Raw genomic sequence first — 23,170 nt, 5'->3', positions numbered from 1 at the left:
GACTCATAGGAATCAGCAGTTGTGCATAATTAAGTGTTTTGAACTGTGGAGTCTGTATTCTTTGTCTTGTTCTGCAAACAAAGTCTAATTCACCAAAATAGTTGCTGTGATTTGGTAATGCTTCTTGTGGATGTATGCTATAGGATCTTTCTATTCGTGTACAACAAGTCCAGTGCGTCTGAAATCTTCTGGATTTTGAAACAGAAGTGCACTAGGAGGAACAGAATTACCATGCAATACTATATGTTTATATGCAGATGTAGCTACCAATGTTTTTCATTGTGTTCTGAGGCTGAGGTTTAACTAGTCAATGCCACTTATATTTTTAACCGTTTTCCAGAAATCTTTTACTCCACCTCTGCTTTGGACTTCTGTAATTCTTGAACATAACTACCTTGCTTATTTTCACCAAGTGACTGGTGTTAACAATATTGCTGGGAATAGAAATAGAATCCTGCAAAGAAAGTTATGTCCTTGTGGTTGACACTCAAAAGCATTAAGATATCTCCTTTTCTATTGAGTTATCAGTAGTAACCAAAGTGCTGGACTCCTGATGGAGTTAGGATTGTGGCTGCAAGGGCTTCTTGTCACCAAGTTACTTGCATTATATCCCTGCTAATGTTTAGATGAAGAGTGAAATAGAAGACAGTTAATCATCTCTTTGTTTTAAAAAAAGGAAAAGATATCCCTCAAGGAACAGACTTACTGTTGGGTGCTGCCTCTTCTATTGAGTGCTATAACTGATTTACTGTGCTATGCTGGTGATCACAATTGTTAATAGATAAGAGTTCTTTCTTAATTTCATTTCTGGACTAAGAACTTTTCATTATGTTGCTATTTAGCTCTCTACTAAATCAATCCCTTGTTTAACCTATCAAATGGAAATAATCACTATCAGTGCAATGAAAGGTGAATAATCAAGTTTATAAATGGCATAATTTGAATATTTCACCCACTGTTAGATAGGTCATGTTGTGCTTTTAATTCAAACAGAACCTGACAGGTACTTCAGCAGCTTGATTAAAATGCTCTCTAGAAGCAAAGAACAGGTTTAGTTTTCAAAATCTTAGATATTCTTGGTATCTACAGTAAAACCAAAATGGAAGTTCAGGAGTAGAATACAAATTGATGTCTTGAATTTTCAATCACTTCTCTTTTATGCTCTTTTGCAACTTTGATATAGAGATTAATGCAGACACACCTGTTAGGGCAAGTACTTGGATTTTTGTCTTGAATGTTATTTCTAGAGGATGCACTATTTTCTGCACACAGTAATGCTAACAAAATGACCTCAGTTGTTTGGGTTTTCTTTGCTGAAATGCAGAAGTATTTATTTGTCTTGAATAAGTCTATGCAAGAGATTCTATGTGGGGAACGGGTTTGGGTTTTTTTTCCGCTGTTTGACGTCTTGGTTTCTCTTCGGTAGAAGCCATTCCAGTAGCTGACACAGACATTCCCTCACAAATCTTGTTAATGGTGTGCGGTGTTCTTTTTAACTATCAAAAGAAAGTGTTTTTAAGGAGAAGGTATTTCTCAGCATTAAACCTTCGAATTGCAATGCTCCTCTTTTCCTAGCACCTCGATACTGCTCTGTCTTACAGAGCTAGTAAACGTTTTTCCTTTTGATATATAGTATTGTCACAATGGAAGCATCAGCTGGAGCATTCCAGTTTTCACTTTGATTTCATTTTATATTTGGTTTGTTTGGATTTTTTTTTTAGATATTAAAGCAACAGCTATGTTCAGCTGTTAGTCAACTGGAATGTTTCAACTTTCAATAATTAAAATAAACAAAAAAAGAGCTTCCAAATTCACTGAAAATTAGAGTTTTGATTGATTTTATGGATTTCTATAAAATAATTAGTCTATGGAGAATAAGGGATTTGCTTTTTTCAGCAGCTGAAAATGTGACACAGTTAAATTTTTTGACTCTGTGCTTAGAAGCTTGATTATAATTACTGATAAATGCACACTTCTTTAACCTAGCAGCCTACATTCAGTTTTTTATTTGAATGTGGCTGTGACTTCTCAGTGAGTTTTGTCACATCTTTTAAAACAAAAGTGATTTACATTTTTGCTATCTCAGGCCTTATGTTGATTAATTTGTGACTGCTATTTATTTGAACTTTATTTGAGTTAAGTAAATAAAAGTATATTCTAAAATTATAAAATATATATTTATCTAATTCTTGTTTGTCTGCTAGGTAACTAACAAGAAAAAAACTTGTGCTTAATTTTTCAGGATTTTAACACATTTCAAAGAATTTTTGAAGAGAGAAGAAAACTTTTCTCATCAGAAGCAAATTGATAATCTTTTTCATCTTGTAAAATTAATAGAAGAAATTAAAATGCTTGATTTCTCAGCTTCTTTAAATGAGTCTCTAATTGAAAATGGCTTAAATAATGCAATTATATGGATGAAAAATTTCGTTGAGGGAAAGGAATCTCCAACCAATTTCTTGCTTGCAGTTTCTGAACTCCATAATGAGCTACAAAAGATGTTTTTGCCTCTTCGGAGATTCTGGACAAAAGAGAAGATGGAGATTTTCTGGCATATAGTGAAAATTGTGTTCTATGAACTTGATTCTAAGCTCTCTCATTTGACTCATGTGGAAGAGGAGGAGATATTGGAGACCTTATCTAGAAATATATTCTCCATTACAAAAAATAAAATCCTTAAGAGAAGTATGCTATTACTCCAAGATATCATGACTGATTTGCCAGAGTTAAATATTGATGCTCTGAATGATCTAAAACACTTAATTGAACTCTTCCTAAGGAATCTTGATGAAGTCGAATCATTGACTGCTGATGATATCAATGTGCCTTTCAACACAGTTCATAGAATGAGTAATGCCTCCTCTTTATTACTCTCAAATGCAACTTTTATATACAGAGTACAAGAACTAGGAGAAATTGTGCATGATTTCTTAAAAAATATAAAAAAAATTAACAATACTAGTGTGGCCTCACTTGTACCAGTACTTTTCTCTCTGTATCAGAATAATAATCTGGTCTTAAATATTGAGAGCAATAGCACTCTTTTAATATTTCTTTATGAGACTTCAAAAGATATTTCACCTTTTCGAGTATGGCGTGATTTCCAAGATAGGGACCAAGTCTTTGATTTTCTGTCTGAAACTTTTGATCTGCTCTGGAACATCACCAGTAAGTCTCTTTGTGAAAAGTTACTAGTCTTTTACAACTACACAGAGTTTCAGGCCCAGTCTCTTGCACAGAAAGGAAAAAAAGAGATGCAAATTGTCTATAGCACTCTGAGCAGTCTAAAAACTTTGTTTATAGATGAAGAGCTCCAAACAGCTGCCTTCTGTTATTTGGAAGAGTTTCTTGATATCTCCCCAGAATGCCTGTTAAATAATGGATGCATTGATTTTTATCTATCAAACATTACTTCTGTAGATCATTCAGCAGAAGTTTACAACTTACTTCTGCTTCCATTGGATGGTGTTCTGTCTAATGTAACTAACTTGGGAGGTAATATAAGTGTGCCTTCTGCTTTACACTGCACTTTCACATGGCTTCAAACTTGGGCAGAGATTTTTGAAGGAGCATCAATAATCTTAAATTTGAATTCAACCTATTTTGACTCCCTTAGAAGAGATTTGGCAAATCTCTCTGAAAGTCTTTTAAACACAACTCATGACGAAGCGTGCAATAATACAGATATGGTTATTATTGAAGCTACAGCAGCAGCAATGAATCTACTAAAGATCATATTTGAAGGAGGTAATGATTTAAATGACTGGGAAGATTTTGAAGCTTTCCTTGCTCATCTTCAAAATGCATTTAACAACATAACTGATATCACAAGCTCTCTTAAAAGTAACAGTTTAGAGAGTGTTTTAGAAATGATGGGAGTCATGATAACTGAACTGCAGAAATCTATACTGAAGGTTGTTAATGGAGAATTTTTGAGTTCTTGGCTTGATACTTTCATCTCAGGAGGATCTGAGGGAGAAAATAGGTCTTCTGGTGTGTTTACCATTGGTGATTCCATTTCTACTATTCTCAAGCTCTCTCCGAAGGAACTCGGAATTATTCTCACTGATATAAAAGACACAGCTGCTTTCTTTGAAAGTGTAGCTCAAGGCAAATATATGTGTTGTATCAGCATTTTCCAGAATATTACCAAACTAATTTTAGACAAGAGTCTGAAAGACATAAGGAATTCACAAACAAAATTTTCATCTAATTTTAATTCCTTTCTAAACTTTCATATTGCAGTAGATGGAGAAGAGGATTGTAACAAATTTATACGTGAATTAAGTCATCTAAGTGAAAAATACAAGTTTCCTTCCCACCTTGAAAGTGCAAAACATGTTTTATTTCTACTGAAATCTCTGGGAAACTTTGAGACAGATGCTAATCTAATTAATATGACGGACTTTGTTAATTTTATTTTTAATTTGATGCTACCTGAATGTTCCCTAGCTGGTTCTGATGTGGTTTGTGTAAATGTTTATTTCAATATTATTGCAAAAACTTTAAAATTCATTAACCCTGAATTTCATGTAATAGATTACATTAGCATGCTTGAATTTATTTTTACACTTTTAAACAACACTGGAAGTCAAACAGAAATGTCTGTCAATGATTTATTGGGGCACTTACAGTATATATCAAATAAGACCCATTTTAGTCACTCAGTCCCTGGATTTAACTGGACTTCAAGGATGTTCCTTAATCCTTTTCATCATGTTCAGCTTCCACCAGTGGAACTCTTGGCAGAAATTCAAACTCTTCTGAGAAATAAAACATTCAAAATCCAAGAAAACAGCTCGTCTCATTTGGATATTGAGATTGAATCTTTATTGAATGAGAAAAATACCAGATTGTTGATGGATTGGTTCCAATATGTGATTAGTAAACTTGACTCAAACTTTCCAGGTGAGCACAAGACATTTCTCCAGAAACTGGTGGAAACAGCAGCTCTGAATATTGAAATGATAAGGAAGGCACTTGAAATTTTCAAGGCTTCTAGTTTTACTGGCTTTCTATTAGGGGATGATAAAGAGTTTCTAAAGCATATGGTAGCCTTGGTGCAAAATATGGGGAACATGGATGCTGAGTTCTTGGTAAATCAATTCACACAGGTTCAGAGGAGCCTAGATAATTTCTTTGAAAGTATCAAACCTTTCTCTATTGAAAACTCTGAGTTAGGAGTGTTAACAAACTGGTGGGATATATTTGAGAACAATTCACGCAATTGGAACCTGACTGGCTTACGGCAAATAACACGGCTTTTTGAACAAGATGAGCTCTATGATATAGAAGAGACATTTCATCTTCTCTTCGACATCGTCAGCCTTACAGAAAGATTAGCTCATGGAAATGTCACAGAAGGACTAGCTGAAGTATACACTTTCATACTGACTCAGGAAGAAAAAATGTCAATGTTTACTGAAGAGGAGTTCTCTAATCTAGTAGACAGTCTTCTAACATTACTAGAGATTCTAGCTGATACATCTGGTGAGTCTGCAGAGGTCTCAGTTTGTTTTTCTGCAGCATTCTGCTGGACTCTTACAACAGCAACACCTCAGAATGATCCCACATTTGAACCTTGTGACTTTATGCATAGCAATTCTACTCTTGATAATGGTGCAGTCATTGAAGTCATTAAGGAGCTGAAACTCATCATTCTGGAGGACAGTTCCTCATGCACTATGGAAGACTTTCAGATGGATATCACTTACAACTTGACTTGCTTTTTTCATCAGATCAAAGAATGGAACACTATTCTTTTGAAGTTTTCTGAGCTCCATCATGCAAATGGCTCAGTTCTCAAAGAGCTGCTAAATTTTTGGAATAAGCTATCCCTCTATATTGTGCCACTGCATGTGAATAATACATACTCAGTCAATTGCTCCTCCACACCAAAGAGACAAGCGGTTTTACGAATCGTAGAAACACTAGGCAGTATGCAAATGGTAGAAATGGAAATGGCCAAAAGTGTTCTTGAACAGCTGCATGATCTTTATGGTGGTCTAAGTTGGAACAATTCAAGAACATCATTTATAAAGGCTGTCCTTACTAACGTTAAGAATATGACCAGTGAAGTTTCTGGACTCCTGCATACAGAAGCTATCCTTTCATTCCTTTCTACAATTCGGCCTTTAATGGGACTGTCTTCTTTTGGAAACCAGACATACTCAATGCTTATGACATTATCAGCTTTAAATGGAAGCAGTAATATATTGGATGAGTTTGAGAACTTCTGGTTTTCTCTAATTACAAGTATAGAAGATTTATTGTTGAATTTTAATGTTGGACAATTACTTGCTGTCTTAGACCAAGAGTTTGAAGTAGTAAGGTTAGCCACTGGACAGTCCTCTTCAATGTCTCTTGATTTTGTAATACAGCAGTTTAATACATCATCTGTAGAATCTATGTTAAGGACTTATGAAGACATACAAGAGATTGTGAACAGCTTTTTATTTAACAATAAAAATTATTCTGAAATAATGCATGCTCTAATTATCCTTATGACTGATGAAAATTCATCAAATGACCTACTACTAGTCATCAAAGATGTTATTGACATTCTGAAATTCTTCCAAAATAATTCTATGTCTGGTATACTCCTTGCTGATGATTGTGTTAGCAGAGAAAAATCAAACAATACTTATACCACTGATTCAGTTTTTCTAGATAGCCTCCTTCATATAATTGCTGATCTTAGTGATATGGAAGAAGCTTTTCATAAAAACGATACTGAACTTCAGATGGCTGACGTTATTGATTCATTCTTTGATAATGCAAAATACAGAGAAGTTTCTACTCAGTCCCAAAACAGAACTCTGGAGATCATGCGAGACATCTTTAAAATGATATTTCAGTCTACCACAGAACGTAACAGGAATGAAATAACCTTTTTACTAGAGGATTTACATGAGGGTATAATGGCAGAAATAAGGTGAGTGTTTTCTTTGTACTCATTTTGAGAGTGTACTGCCAATGACAGAAGGGAATCTTTGTTTGTAAATGGCTCAGTCAAAACTTTTATTAAGTTAATTACTGTTTCATTTCAGATTTATGTCTTTGAGTAGAATGATATAATGGCTAGTCACTTATACCTTTAAGACTAGTCATATTTGGTATCACTTTATATTGTGTGGACCAGGTTACTGATGTGTTTAGTCATCTGTATTGGTACTGGAAGTGGTTGCTTTGGAATTACTATGGAACAAAAATTTTGGTGATAATAATGTCTTAAAATCCTTGCAGGTGTTAATACTGAACAATTGTTACTATGAATCATTTTGGCTATGGTGATAAACATTAAGAAAACCTTGGAACTAATATTTTGTGGTTGTTTTTCTTTTTTTCTTTTTATATCCAAATGCAGCTATACTGCACTTGAAATGTTTTCAGCTTAAATTTGCTGGCTTAGATTTGCAGTTTGTGCTAGCAAAATGACAATGTGGGGGCAATTGTAGAGTTAAGTTGTCCAGTTTAACAATTACAGTTTCTGAAGGAATCTTGAGGAAAAGATTGTTTTTGCCAGATTACTCAAATCAAATGTAACCCAGCAGCAGAGGAATCTCTGCTTCAGGACAATGTTTATTGACAGCTTATTTAATAAAGATACTTCTAGACAGGAGTTGGTGCATTTAAGTAAATCTTAATTGAATGAATTCCACAGGATGCTTGCTTCAACAGCTCTAGGGTGTCTTGCTGGTAGAGCTACTGATCCTACTAACAAGACCAACTGAGAAATGGCATACTGAAGTTGATTCATGACTGAAGTGGTATTTAGACCTTTATGGTTAATTTTGTTCAAATATGTTAAACCAGCAGTTAGCAGGGCCAGGTATTGGCCAAATCTGTTGAAAAATCAAAGCAGTTACTAGAAAGGTGGCTTATTTTCCCCAAATGCTGATTATCAGAGATTTTGAGCATTCTGCTCTTTGCTGTCAAGTCAATATATGCTGTGGGTTTTCAGTATTTCTGAAGACATCATGATGTTTCTTATTTTGCTAAGGTACTTCTTAGCATTCCTAAGGTCTTAAGAAAGCTGACGACTTGCTACCTTGATGAAAACCTGCTTTTTTTTTGGTTTTGTTTTTTTTTGTTTACATAGAAGTATTGCGTTCTGATTTTGAAATAGTTCAGACAAATCAAGTATTTGTAATACTGAAATCCTTACATGCTCCATTGAAGATGGTAACCGTACATAGTCACTTGTTGAAAATTTTTTTTGGTACCCTTGTTATGAAAATAATTCTTTCTTATTCATCTTTCTACAGAGCATCTAAAATCTGCAAGATTCTTCAGAAACATTTAGACCCTACTAGTGTCCTTCTATTGCAGAAGTTGCAGTTCGCCATTTTGAATGTTCTTAAAATCTTTTCAGGTTGGTTACCACAGTAGTCATTGTATAGGTCACCGTATGTATTAGTACTATAATATTAAGGCTTTACTCTGAGCAGCCTTTTGTAAAAATAAGTTAATTTGGATGACGTGAAGCAAGGCAAGCATACTGCTACCTGGAAATTAAACTGACAGAGGCACAGGAAAAAAATCAATGCAGATCGTGTAAAGGGATGGTTTATTTCTTGAGTGGTCATGTTGATTCAAAATCTCAGTGGAAGCAGGAAGTCTTGACGCCTTTCTTATCTCATTTTTAGCCATCTACTCGTTTCATTCCTCCTGGGCTTACTCTGACATACCAAGATTTCTTCCTTTATTTATTTGACTCACATACCTAGCAGAAGAATGTATATGCAGCTGGGTTTTATCTGCATTCAGTTCTGTAGTCCTCTGCAGAAGAAGGACATGGATCTGTTAGAGTGAGTCCAGAGGTCGGCCATGAAGGGTGATCAGAGGGCTTGAACACCTCCCATACTAGAACAGGCTGAGAGAGTTGGGCTTGTTTAGCCTAGAGAAAAGAAGGATCTGGGAAGGCCTAATAGCAGCATTTCACTATTTGATCCTTCCATAAACCAGAATTCAGCTCTCAAGCTGAACACCTTGTCTGCCACTCCCTGCACAAACTCACTGCAGGCAGGGGTACGGAGATTTTTCCAGGGACATGGGGGCTGCAAGCTTGGGTAGAAACTTCCTCTATGGGTGCTCAGGTAATAAATATCCCCTATATGGATTCTCTATCCCTAGATATGCAAAATGCCTGCCTAGTGCTGTTTCCCTCATTTTGCAGCTAGGGTTTGAAAGTCACTACTCACTAGAGGGTTAGTAACATCCTGATGTCTCCACAAGGAAGTAGGATAAGGTTAGCCTGACAGAGGAGGAGGTAGATATGGTTAACGTAAACAGGTTCTCAGAGTTATGCTTCTTGCTCACAAAGAGCAAAAATGAAGTTTTGTTCTCTGGTTCTGTAGCAGGTATTTCTGTTCTTACTATTGATCAGGAGAAGAGTAATGGAAAAGGAGTCAAACCAGCCCCTCTTGCCCTCTGCAATGAATACATTTAGTAGAAATATTTCTCGGTACCTTAACACATCAGACTTTCTTTCCTTTTAAAATGTGTTCTGTTCCTTATTATTTGGTTAACTTTTCATCTGATTGTAGGAATTTATTTTTTTTTTAACTGATTAAGCCTGGACATTTTCTCTTACAGAAGAACCAGTTGTCATTAGCAACATTTTCTGTGTTGTTACAAAGTGTAAAGATGGATTAACAAATCGCCTACTCCTCTCTGTCATTGAAGGAATCACTCTGTATCGAGATCATTACCAGGTTTGAGTGGCTTCCACACCTACATATGTTCTTTACAACAGGCATTGAGCTTTGGAAACTAATAAAATTTTCTCCTGCTGTTTGAATGATGAGTGCCCGCGGTGGTGGCTATATTGAGTATTGTATAGGTATAACTCTGATAGTTTTGATACTGATACCCAGAAGGAATTCCAGAAGTAAACAGTGGTGAGATATGAAAACTGTAAATACAACTAGAATAACAAGATTGCCATTCAATACCAAACAACAGCTCATCTTTAATTCCTTTAAATGTTGTGATACTACTAATTTAATTTCCGAGTACATTTAAATCTTCACAGGAATAGTGTGAAATCAAGCTAGATACAAATAAACTTCATGATCAGAGTCATTCAAGCTAACATAACAGTTGTGGTTATCACAATTAGTCTGTTTTTCTTTAGCAGTGCATGAAATTACTAGCAGGAGAAAGTAACATTTGACGTTTAGGCACCCATACAGAGTTGGAAACCAGCCTTTGGATAGTGCACACACATGTGCACATGCAGCCAAAATACTAATGTCATGGTTTTAGTATAGAATTTGTATCCTCTTTATGAAATAGCTCTCAGTTTGTCTACCTGGACATTTTGCTGATAGTAGCAGCGATGTTTTAAGGCAAACGGAGATCAGAAGGATCACTCATATCTCAAAGCAGACTTTTGCGGAACAAATGCATTTTGTTAATCACCACCATTCTATGACCTATTTCTACAAATATTAAAAATGATTTGCAAAATCAGAAATGTGAATATTCAGGAAAAAATATAAAAGTTAATAGTACCCAAAGCATGATACCGAAAAACTTTGGATATAGGCATCTGAATATTTTGTCTGCTGAACAGAAACAATTTTTTGGGAAAAAGATGAAAAATGCTCAGACTAAGAAAAAAAAAATAGAAAATATAATTTAATTTTGAAATTACATTTCAGATGAAAATTTGGCATATCTGTTAATGCATGAATCTCCTTGATAGGCTAGGTAAAATTCACAAATATTTTTAGTTGTTTCCAAAATTAAAATCTTTGAAAATTCTGTAGTTCTTGAAAACCTCTCACCTAGTTTCAGTTGCAATACAGTGAGCAAAAGAGTATTACCTTACCCACATTATCACTTGAAAATATGCATCATTTGGTTGCCAAGACCTGCTACTTCAAGCAATAACATAATCTGATGAGTTTGCAAACTTGTATGATGGCTGTGTTTTGCAGGATATTGAAAGAATGTGGCCTGAATTCAACAGTGGGGATTGTGAGAGTATGGTGTATACAAACCAAAAAATTTCCAATACTTTGGATAACTTCCTGAAAGCCTTGCAGAATACCACCAACAACAGATGTGAATGTCAACTAATCTTGGGCAACATACAGAGACAACTGCAAATGTAAAGCTTTTTACATTTTGGTACCCCAAATTGTTCCTATTAATGATGTTATTTTATACATGTTTCCATGTTCTCAATTAGGTAATTACAGGAGAAATACTGTTTATTGAAGCCTCTTTAATCATTGTTCATTTAAATGAAAATTGAGCTGATACAATGCACAAATTATTGAAGTAATTTGGCAAAATTCTTGTTATTTCTGAAAGATCTTATATGATTGCTAAGTGCTTACAGTAGATTTTGCTGCTCCACAAAGATAATGCTTTGAAGCACAACTAAGAAATCTTTCAATTTTCCATGACCTGAGTTAGGTCAAAATTTTGATATCTTAATTTTTTTATTTAAAGCTGTATTTCGATGGCCTTGTCCTCTCAGTAGCTGGATATCTTTTGCAAAACATTAAATTTTCAAAGCAGTTCAGCAGTTCAGACAGAAACATAGAGTAGTACTTGTAAACAGACAGGCTTGAACTCCAAATAATTTCAGATAGTTGCTACTCCCTTGAGGAAAAAGAGTATGTTTTAAGTAAATGAATAAAACTATAATAACTTGCTGTCAGTTAGAAATTGTCCTTGTTACGATTCTTGCTATACTGATTTGACTGTTGCATTGTTTTCATAATGGACTTGAATGGTGCCTGTGAATTATAGCAAAAACACCAGAAGATCTTGAGCTTAAATGCTGCTCTTGTGGACCTCAGACTTATGTCCATTTTTTTGAACAATTTGTAAATTATAGCAACTCTATGTGTACTCTTTATTACTTAAATTACAATTAGAAGGATTTGATTTATCCTGAACTACAGTGCTTTGTATCTCTAGGTTTTGAAAATGAGAGTTCAGTAAGAAACATGGGAAGTGAGACATTGCTAGACCTGTGCTTCTCTGCAAGCTACTGAGCTACTGTTTGCTAGAGCACTTGGCAATCATGGGAAGATCTCTACATTTGTAATCTCATTTAGGCATGAAATATCATTATCCTTGCACCATAGAAATACAGCATGGGAAAGTCTGTAGACTTGTTTGCTGCATGTGCAGTGTGTGCACATAGAGCACAATGTGACTCTTTTTCCTCATTGAGTGGCGGTCTCACTGTTCACGTTAATCTTTATACATAGTAATGTGAGTGACTTAGTTGTGATAGCATGTGAAATGAAGGCTATTGTTTCAGGGTGGCTGAAAATTCGGAGCTACAGTTGTCAGAAAATCCAGCGGCAGCTTTTCTCAACAATTTTAATCTTTTCAATGGTAGGTTCCAGTATTCTTCACTTTTTTTTTTATTACAAATCACTGCTGTGTAATTTTGCAGGGCAATAATTTTTTTATTATTCCTCAAACTTGAAAGATATACTGCTAATGGAGAATACTGGCAAAATGCAATGTATTTTCATTGTACACATGTACATATATACAAACTTGAGTTGGCACAGAGCAGCATAGTTTACTCCGTCAGAGCCTGTCCAATAAGATTCAGGGGTTCATTAGAAATAGCGGAGCCTTAAGTTAATGGGAAAGAAAATCTTAAAGGATTAAGGGCTGCTTCACTAATTTCAGATTTTCTATTACTACAGAGATGTGGCATAACCTGTGCTCTTATAGGGTAATGCAAATAGATGCACAAGCCCTTCAGTCTGACAGGAGAGTAACCTTTACATTTGAATTACATGATATGAATTCTTTGTGTCCTTTATCACCCCTCAGAATAAACCTTATGAAAAGGATAATCTGTGGACAATTTAATCAAGATGATTCCTACTGTTGGTACTGTTTTTCTTCCCTTCCAGGTGTGAAAGTCAAAGAGTGTGTGCAGAATCTTACTCAGTTGAGGCTGGACATCGGTTCTTCCGTCAATATTTCTGAAGAAACTATCAGTACTATTTTGGAAGCCAGTATCTCTCATTCAGAGGTAAAAAAATTTAAAAGAAGTGTTAAATTAATGGGTCAACCTATAGTCTGATGTGCCAATTGAAACAAAACGAGACACCTTGTTTTGTGGAATCTTATATTTTCACTTGGAAAATCTAGTGAGTTTTAGGACTTTGAAATAATAATCTGAAGCATTAAGATATCATTTTATAGTAGCACTAGTCTTCTGGTCTACATAAACTTCTTCATTACTTTCAGCAGTGTTTTACCCACTTGTGCTGACACGGAACTTAAGCTTTGCTGTCTCAGAACTGTAGAAAGGGTGAGGGTTTCTGGAGAAATAATTTCATAACTTCCCATCTCTGATCCTTTATATTCCTTCATGCACTCCTCGCTATTCTTACATTATTTTATCAGTATTTTGTCTTACCTCCACTTTATTTGTCTGTTGTCTCTTGAGTGTTGTCTGAAAGGGTGGATTGTCTAAATATTCTGAGTGAAGGACTGTGTATGTTATTGTTGCTGCTGTTTCCTGTGATCCCATAAGTTATTAGAAATCATGAAAAATGCTACCTAACAGGTTCTCTCTCCTGTTAATATTTTTATGACTGAAAAGATTTGAGGTTATATTTGGTACAAACTAATCAGGTTGATCAAGCAGCCACTGGATGTCACTGGTGTTCCACTTGAAGAAACAGTTGCCCGTTAGTTTTTTACGAAAAGTGTGGCTATTAAAAAGGCGGCTCAGACCATTGTAACTACTTATAGCTGATTTGATCTTCTGCTTCCTTGGTAGTGTGACTGCCTTTAATGTTAGCTTGTAATTTTGATGCCAGTAAATGGTAATAAGAGAAGTCGTCTGGAAGCAATTCAGTTAAATGGGATTCGGTGCACCTTTGATCTTTCAGAATAATAATGCTAATTGACTGAATTTTAAAATTACTTTCTATCCTTATTTTTCCAAAGTCCTGTGCAGAGTTTAGATATACGTACATGTCCCACATTTGCATATCTATACAGAAATTTTATTTGCTTAAGTGCTTAAATCCTTTCCTAGTCCAGCTGGAGCGGTAAAGCATATGTCTCTTACTGATTATTCAAGAAGCACAAGTACTCTTTAAGCATGCCCATTATGGTTATGGTCTATGTAGCCACTGTCTGATAACCCTAATGACAGCTGAAGGCCCATTGCAATCCTATATTTCTATGATTGTACGCTGCTACTGTGCTTGCCTCTGCAAAGGTATGAGTAAGCCTGTGAGGTGTTTGTGCTTATTGTACTTACCCTTAATTTCTGTCACAATATTATGCTCTGGCCATGCTCACTGACATCTGATTAAGTGTTCTGAAACTGCTTAAATCCTGTAACGTGAATACCATAAGCATTTGTTACTGAATGTAAGAATTTGGATTAACTCTGGTATTCACAAAGCTGCAAGGAAAATTCAGGACTTAATCCGGTGGATAAAATACTGAATGGGTTAAAACTGGACCGAAATCATTCTATTTCTATGGGGCATGAGGAAATAAGTTTAAAATCATATCACTGAGTCAAATTTTTTTCACAATAAGAAGTCCAAATCAGTATCCTTTTATGCTGCTAGTAGAATTATAGTTATACTCTTATCCTGTTCCTTGTACGTGCACCAAAAGTGAGTATTTAACTATATAGGAAATCCTTTGAAATCACAAAGACAAAATTCTGTTCTGGAATAAAAATCAGAAAGTAAAGTTAATAGGTTGGAAATTAAAATGGTCATAGGAATCGAAAGAGTTAAATTGCATATCTTGAGCAACTTTGGGTCCTAATCTGATCTTCTTGGGGTTCCTCTATCTCCCTGATTGCTGTCACTAGCTACAGATGCATCCAGCGGAGGCAGTACAGGCAAGTTTTGTCCTAAAGGGTACAACAGAGCCCTGAGTACTGTACTTGGGCTTGTACAGGCTCCAGACCTGTAATTTTTCTGATCTTGCTGTCATTTGCTTTCTTTCAAGCATTTCAGAAGAAAGAATAGCTAAGAACTCCTGAGGTCTCAGCTGCAAGCACTTGTCTTTTGATGTGACGTTTCTGTAGGAATAAACAAACTATCACTTTCCAAGGAGTTTTTATTGTACTCTTGCCCAAGGTCTGCTTAGGCACTTGTTCCATCATCCGCTATTAAAAAATAACACTTCAAAGAAGTGTTGAACTGAGAGTTGTGAGATGGCTCAGAGTGAACATTGTGCCATATAGACACTAAATGTTAAATTTGTGCAACCTCTGAAAGAAGGAAGGTTCATATTTTTAGATTTTAGTGAGTCATACATCTAGATTTTGATCTTTAGGTGTTTCTGTAACAAAGGTGTATCTCTGCCAGAACAGGTATGTTCAGCATTGTAAATATACCTGCTTTTGGTATGAATGCTCATAGAATGAGTGATCAACCTGTTCACAAATGGAAGTAAATTTTCATAAGAAATATACTTCATCCTTATATGTGCAGAAAATACAAAGTAAGAACATACCAATATGATATAGAGCTGTATTGTTCCTTATTTCAGGTCTGTTGATGACTGTAAATAGTCATGTTACTGTGACACAAATTCTCACCTTATTGGCTATTAAAGAAAGTGATGCATTTCAGGGAGAAAAATTAATATACATACATTATGATAGGTTTTTTACAGTGCCTTTGCTGTAGCTTTAACTGGAAGATGTGATGAAGAAGTACTTAAGCTGCTGCTAAAGCTACCTGAAAACAGTAAAACTTCCATGGCAGTGGAAGAATTATGTTCTTTACCAGCAGTGGACTTGTACACCATGTTTGTACTGTTTATACAGAATTTGAACATACGTCACATCATTTACAAGGTAAGATGGGAGAAAAGAGGCATTCAGTTCCTGTGTTTTCCTTTTCAAAGTGGTCTAAATCATCTAGGTAGATAAATGAATAATTCTATTATTTCTTCAGGTGTTTTTTCTGTGTGGAAGCAAACAATGGATGTATGGCATTTTTTTTGTTTTCATTTAGCTCCTCAAAGCAAACACAAAGGTTGAAGAACAGGGTTGGTGGATGCTACTGTATTCCATTTCTTGCTTCCTCAGGAGAATTGTCACTGAGAATTTAATTATTAAAGCTTCAGGGAAAACATAGGAGGATGGAAACATAATTTTACTAATCATTAACAGAGTTTGCATTTCATGCTATTGGTCACTTCTTAATTTGTAAGTATGGATGACTGGTCTGGGAACATTGGAACTAAAACAAGCATGGGAACTCACGTTACAAGAATTGCAAATTTATTTGCCAGGAAAAATCTGTAGCATTCCAGAATGCATTTTATTTACTGCGGAAAGTACGTTGGCAGTTCAGGTGGCTCCTTCAGGAAGGAGCTTTTCTAACTCTCAGGTTGCATCTCTAAAAGGCTAAACGACTTTTGTGTAAACCAAGCTGAAGAGCTTTGTAAAGAGTAATTCAGTGCCAAAAACTATTATAAAAGTATGCAGAATTTTGTAGCAAAACTTTATTATCTGTACAGATATAGATAATCTGGAATCTAGTGTGGCTTTTCACTGAGATAATATTATTACTTTTAAAATTATTGGATGGGATTTCTGATAGTAGATGTTTGTTTCAGTTCTTTTGAGGTAATTGACAGGATAGATAATGTAACCACAAATCATTGAAAAATAGTTATAGCATTGGAAGGAAAAATATTTTCTTCTAAAGATTTAAGTGCTAGTTTATATTCTGGATGTATGTGCAGTTAAACAAGTTGGCCACCACACACTTTTAAAAACAAAGCAATTTCCCAGAATAGTTTAAGATGCCAGAGGGAAAAGTTTTCTACCATATGAATCATCACAACACCAACATAGAGGAGAAAAAACCCACCGTGCTTATTCTGATGGACTTTTCTACTGAACCCTACCTGGGCATAATTAATTCCTAGCCAGGAATAAAAAAAAATTTGTCAGATCATCCTAAATAAGTTTGGAAGATTTGCTAATTTTTTTAATCTCAATAAGTTTTTTTTAGTAGTTTTTGGTTTTTTTTTTTTTTTAGTTTCTTTTAAGCACAGACATCATTTTAGTAGGAAGTCAAATAAAGGTGGATAAAATACGGATAATCAAAGGAAGCCACTGGAAGTATATAACGAGATTATATTCTTTTTACTACCATGCATGGGCAGGTAACAATGAATCAGTTTGTATTATTACCATATAATCTAAATAGCCTATAAAAGCAAAAGAAATAAAGAGAAAAATCATACCAAAACTTGTATGTTGGAAACATCAAACAACCAATTGAACTTTAGTCAAGTAGAGATTGACCTGTATGCAATTACTTTAGGTAAAAGACGGTGCATATGAAAAATGCAAATGGAGGAGCAATGTGACAGGAAAATTCATCGTCTAATATGACTCCTAAAGCAAGTAAATTGGCTGTTAGGTTTAATTTGACTAATGAATTATCTTTAAAGTATTAAACTTCTGCATTGATCAACTTGAACCTATTATAGGGAAAGGTCTCATTTACACTGAATGTCAAGGGGGCAGGATGTTGCAAATCCCATTTTTATCTTGGACAGGGGAGGTCTCTTCAGTTTGGTAGGTGTGAACATGTTCTCTCAGTTTTAATCCCTGATTTGTCATAGACCGGTTCTGACATAACAAGAGAATTTTTTTTTTAGCCGAATTTGAGAGTATCTGGGGAGTTACACTAAAAGGAATTGTGTTAAATATGGTTTGCAGGAACATTTTATCTTCAGTTTTAGAAGAAGACTGAATGAGTGTTTCATTGAAAGGTTAACATTTGTTTATAACTGGAATTTATTACTGTGATTTATCCTTCTTTTCCAAGATTAAGATCCCATCTGAGATAGGCGATGTATTAAATATACTACTGGATGTGGTTACCAGTATCAGCACTCTTGTCAATAAAGCCCACCATGTTATGGAAAACCTTCCAGTGTTCCTCCAAGGAATTAAAAATATTGATGTGCTTGACACCTCCTCATTGCAGCAGGTAAGTGTGTGATTTCAGTGTTCAAACTTAAGTCCCTTCATGAAGTGCTTTGCTAGGGATGTGTGCTTAGTAAGGAAGAACACTAATAGAAATTGTGCCCTAGAAAGTTGGTAACTTTTAGAGAAGAAACTCCATAGAACCTAGGAAGATTCTTTTGGTCTCTTTCAAGCACCATAGTAATTTTTAGACTATCAAAGTGTTGTTTCTGTCATCTCTTTCTTTTTCATTAACTTATGAGATCATAGCCCACGTTAGTATGGTGTTAGCCTACTAATTAAAAATATCACGTGTTTTCTGTGATTTGGAGATAGTCTTTCTGCTAATGCTATATTTTTTCTGTTGAGCATACTGTTACTTTTTTTATATGAAATAGCTTTGCTTTCTAAAGAATAAGATTTAAATATACCATATGCATTTCTTGTGTCTGCCGTGGGCTTCTGTTAGTGTCGCTCAAATTTTTTGTAGGACAATTCTGCTTGACTTTTTTTTAAAAAAAATGTAGTATAAGATGTGAGTTAGGACATTTCTTTTGTTCCTGCCTTTAAGGGCACTTTCTGTGTGCACATCTGTACAGCTAGCAAATCTGTAGATCTACTATTGAATAAATCAGAAAAAAAGATTTTTATTTCTAAGCAGGGTACAATTCCATAGGAAGACTTTCTGTCCCCTATGGCACTACTTTCTGGATTTCCTGTTCTGCATGGAAACTTTAGGATTGAATCTGGTTCTAAAATTGCAAAGCTCTAAAAGATCCCTCAGTGGTAAAAAGGGCATATAGGTTTGTGACTACAGTAGAGAGTAAACGCTGCCTAAAATAGTGTTTTCCTGAGTGTTAAGAGTCTTTCTCAATATCTTCTAATCTGTGTAACAAGGAGACATGTCTTAAAACAATGTTCTGTGCGTATTAGTTTTGTTCTTAGGCCTCTCTCAGGCCTAAGAACAGATGTGGCTTTCATCAGATGCCTGTATATTTTACGCTTTCTTTAAACTAGTTCTGTTTGTCACAGACTTTCCTTCGAACAAGGGAAGTATTCTTTTTGGGGTGAAATCCTGAAGCTGCTTATTTGATAGAAGAACTTCTCCAAACGTCCGGTTCAAAAAACTTGCGAAGGTATAAATTGAACAGCAGAGGGCCATCTGTTCACAGTTTTAATGTTTGCTCCTATGCTACTCATAGCATCCTCTAGTATAGAATAGGTTTAACCTTGGAATTTTTATTCCTTTTTACAACTGACCTGTCTTGGTCTCTTTACCTGACAGAATATTAATTTTCTTAGGTTTTTTTTTTTTTTTTTGAGAAATTGCCATTTGTTTTTGTCAACTAATAATTTGTGGGTGGTTAAAAAATCAGTGTCTATTCCTTTTCTTAAGGAATCAGACGTTTGGTGTATTGAAGGGCTCTTCTGTCTGTCACTTTTTCTCATTTTGTAGACTAATAGAAGTTGTTTACTTTTAAGTATCCTTTCCTTTTCAGGTTTAACTGAGTGGTTTTCTACTTTCCAATAATACCTTTAATTGTTGATTAATTTTTCTGGTTCTTTTTTCTAGTATCCAAACTTGTGCTACTGAATAAGTGTGCTAATAAAGTGCAATATTGCTTAGTAACTTTTGTCCTTAAATATTTTATTTAATTTCCAAAAGAGTCCATCTTTCTGTCTTTCTTCTCTTTTTTATTTGCATGATAGCCAGCAGTGAAGTAGTTCACTGATCTAAGAGAACTACCAAATAAAGTATGTGAATCTTTTTGAAGTAAAAAATATGTGGAGCCTCAGCACATAGTAAGACAGATCATGTCTTTCATCAGCATCTAACTGAATAAGTTATTTTGAATTGATTTTTAAAAAAATATTTACCTATATAATGAATGCGGTAATAAAGTAATTGTCAAATATGCGGGTGGATTTTTGCCTGAAAAACAAAATGAAAAGCAAAAAATACCTTTAAAATATCTGTAAAATGTGAAGTTGAATTGGTATGCTAAGTATTGTGTAAAAAATTAATAGAAATTGGAATGCAGAGCTACATTCTACTCTTAGCAACATTTGGTGAAGTCCCTGAGGAAAAACTCTGCTGATGTACATCATGATTTTTGCTTGTTTGTTAGTAGTTTGCAGTTAATCACTTATTTCCATAGTTAATTGTCAATACCTTTGTCACTCAGGAATAAATAAGCAAGAGAGGATTTGCTGAGTTACTAAATGCTGTCAGTTGTGAAAGGTGGTCTCATTCTCTAATCCCTTCACAAACTTCAACAAGTTCTCTGTTAAACTGCCATTACTGAAAAGCCTCTTGGTGTTATGAACGTATAAAATTCTGACTTAGGTTTATCCATGGCTAGTATGTTTACTCTTGTATCAAAAATGTTCTGTAGATTTTATAACTTTTCTGTATCACCCACGTGTTTGTATAAATCCAGTCATAGTCCTTCTCTGTTTTGATCGGTTAACCAGATTTATTTTAGTATTTGTTTTGCTTGGTTTAGTGTTCTTTTTTCTAGCAGGCTCTCAGTTACCTCAGACATCCTAGTGTTATCTTCACATGTTGTTTTAAGGCTAAGCGTGAAAGTTTCGGACAAGAAATTCATACAAGTTTTGAGGGGAATTGTAGTTCTGCTCATTCATGTCTGTACCTACTGAAATGACTTTCTTAATCTTGCATTTAGCTTTTTCGTAAGTTGCACATATTTTTGCCTCTTACTTGATCAAGGATCAATGGTATACACAGGTAAGCTCCATTTTAGAACAGCATCAATGGTTTTAGTTGCTAAGTGATGTTTTGCACTGGTTATCTTTATATTTCAATTACTTTCAGTTTCAATTACTTGATTTTACTTTAAATTAGGTAATTGGTTTCTTTCCATGTCACATTCTGATCTTCTTTTCATCTGGAATACTTTCTGGTATTAAATTATAGGCTAATTTCAGCAATTTGCTTCTCTCAGGGCTAAAAATCTTGTCACAGTGGATCTAAGATCAGTCTCACAGAAATAACACTAGCAATTTCTCTGTGATGCAGTGTTTTCCTTCCTTCTAATAAGGCCCCTGGAATAACTTTTTAACACTGCTTTTTACTGTCAGACAGTTATTGAATTAATGCTGATTAATATATTATGGGATGAGCATGAATTGGTCATTAGAGTTAACCTACTTTAGAGATAGCATATGTCTTATTCAGGAGAAAGCGCTTGGTTTCCCACATAGTGTGTTGTATTGGTCTGGAATGATAATTTGATAATGCATTAAATTCTACTCACATATATTTTGTCTTCAATGCTGTAAAATTTATTGTATAACTTGCCCTATTAAACATCACAATGAGAGAACAATTATTTCCTTAATCATTATATCACTTATTCTTGAGTATAGATGATTTTTCTACTTTTCATTCAAATATTGCCATCTACATTTGACAGGCTTATGAAAAGTAATTTAACCAAATCAGCAATTTTGCCTTTTTTTTCATTTCCCCCCCTCCATTCTGTCAATTTCAGTACAATAAAGACTTTGTTTATGGTTCTGCACAGGATTAAGAATAGCTATTTCTCCACATTTGTTTCCTTTAATCCTTCAGTTTCACCAAATTTTGAATTACGTTTAACCTCCTTGTAGTTTTCCAGGGAAACTGCATGTTTTTCTTTCTCTTTTAATGTAGTGATTCTGAACTTATTTGAGTTCTACGTGCAAGTTGTAATCTGGCTTGAGTTTTAGGTTTCCTTTTTTGAATAGCTGATATTTCTATTCCACATGAATTTGTATTTATCCATAATATCTTTTTTTAAGCATACAGCTGTACATTTTGGTCCGAAGCCCTTATGCTATTAGGTTTTTGCCCCTATTTGAGAATCCAGTTTCAGAGAGCTTTTTAATCTTCAGTACCACCCTTTGCTTGTTTGGAATCATTAGCCTTAATGACAGACTTCATTTGGTTTAAAGTAGAACAACTGGATCAAAGATAACTTTTTGTGAACATCCATCCTATATACTTCTTGCACTTTATCAAACCAAATTTTAGGAAACATATCTTATTGAGTCAGAGGATATTTTGTTGAAAGACAGTAAGTAGATTCAATCTGTTGGTGGCAGCTTACTGCATAAATATTCATTATTTGAATATCAAATTATTTTGATTGGAATTGGAATTAATTAGAAAGTTTGTGCTCTTTGACTGAAAGAAGACTTATTTATCTTTCTAGTGCAAATAGTTACTAATAAAGATTCAAAACCACTTTTATTCAGCATTGTGCATAAAGTTTATTCCCCCAGTAAAGTTCATGCCAAAAGATTCATTCAAGAGCTGTAGATGATGGTATTAGGAAATCTGGATATTATTTGTTTGCTATGCTGTATGCTGAAGCTGTATGCAAAAACTCAGATTCTGGGAGCAGCCAGCACTGAGTTTTAAATAACACTTCTTAATGTTCCTCCAGGATTACTAAAGAAGCACCTGGCACTTCAATAAATGCATTGATCAGGATAAACTGTTTCTAACAGCATATTCTCTAAACTGTCTGTGATTTATTCTTTATGTGAAGTGCTGTACTACTTTGAAAATTGACTCTTCTTAAAAAAATGTCCAGTGACAAAATGCTGATTTATTTCTGTGTCAAATATGTTTGATTGATATATCGCAGCCTCTTTCTTCTGTTTGCCAGTTATGCAGTCTAATAGTTTAGTTATGCTTTTCTTGAAAAGTGTCTGCAAAAATATTGAGTATCAGGTGGGCCAATGCATCCTTCAGTTATATTCCAGCAGCAAGTTGTCTTGCAGTTTTATCCTCTTTAAGAACTGCACACCTGTACAGCCTTCCATGAGGTACCAGTTAAAACTGAGCATGATATCTGAAAAATGAACCTGCATGGGGAAAGGTAGACTTTGTGAAAACTGACGTTACTATCAAGGAATCTGTAGTCCAAGTCTCTTGATATTTTCTTTCCTTTTCTGCCTGACAAATATGCAGCATTTTTCAGAGTTTAATGCAGTACATAACACTACCATCTTTCATTGAGTACCCTGGCAATTAAAACTGCAATACCTCCCCTCCACACTCCCCCAGCCATGACAATGGTGATCAGGAGAACATAAAAGAGCACAGCAGGACCTCATTCTTGTAAGCAGTTTCAGCAGTCTAATTTTGTCAACCTTTATGGATGCTAATATTGAGAGACCACCAGGGCTACT

General features: G+C 34.8%; 1 protein-coding gene across 1 annotated transcript in view; it reads left to right on the top strand.

The window, feature by feature from the left end:
• ABCA13 (ATP binding cassette subfamily A member 13) overlaps positions 1–23,170 on the top strand; it is a 183,328-nt gene that overhangs the window by 27,910 nt on the left and 132,248 nt on the right. The window contains exons 11-18 of the mRNA XM_054060143.1: positions 2,243–6,934; positions 8,268–8,374; positions 9,598–9,716; positions 10,947–11,119; positions 12,290–12,366; positions 12,903–13,024; positions 15,641–15,835; positions 17,829–17,993. Coding sequence (XP_053916118.1) covers positions 2,243–6,934; positions 8,268–8,374; positions 9,598–9,716; positions 10,947–11,119; positions 12,290–12,366; positions 12,903–13,024; positions 15,641–15,835; positions 17,829–17,993 — 5,650 coding nt within the window. The remainder of the gene's footprint in view (positions 1–2,242; positions 6,935–8,267; positions 8,375–9,597; positions 9,717–10,946; positions 11,120–12,289; positions 12,367–12,902; positions 13,025–15,640; positions 15,836–17,828; positions 17,994–23,170) is intronic.

Source organism: Cuculus canorus, chromosome 2 (genome assembly GCF_017976375.1).
Source record: "Cuculus canorus isolate bCucCan1 chromosome 2, bCucCan1.pri, whole genome shotgun sequence".
NCBI classification, from domain to species: Eukaryota; Metazoa; Chordata; class Aves; order Cuculiformes; family Cuculidae; genus Cuculus; species Cuculus canorus.
This window is presented reverse-complemented; position numbering and strand designations above follow the sequence as displayed.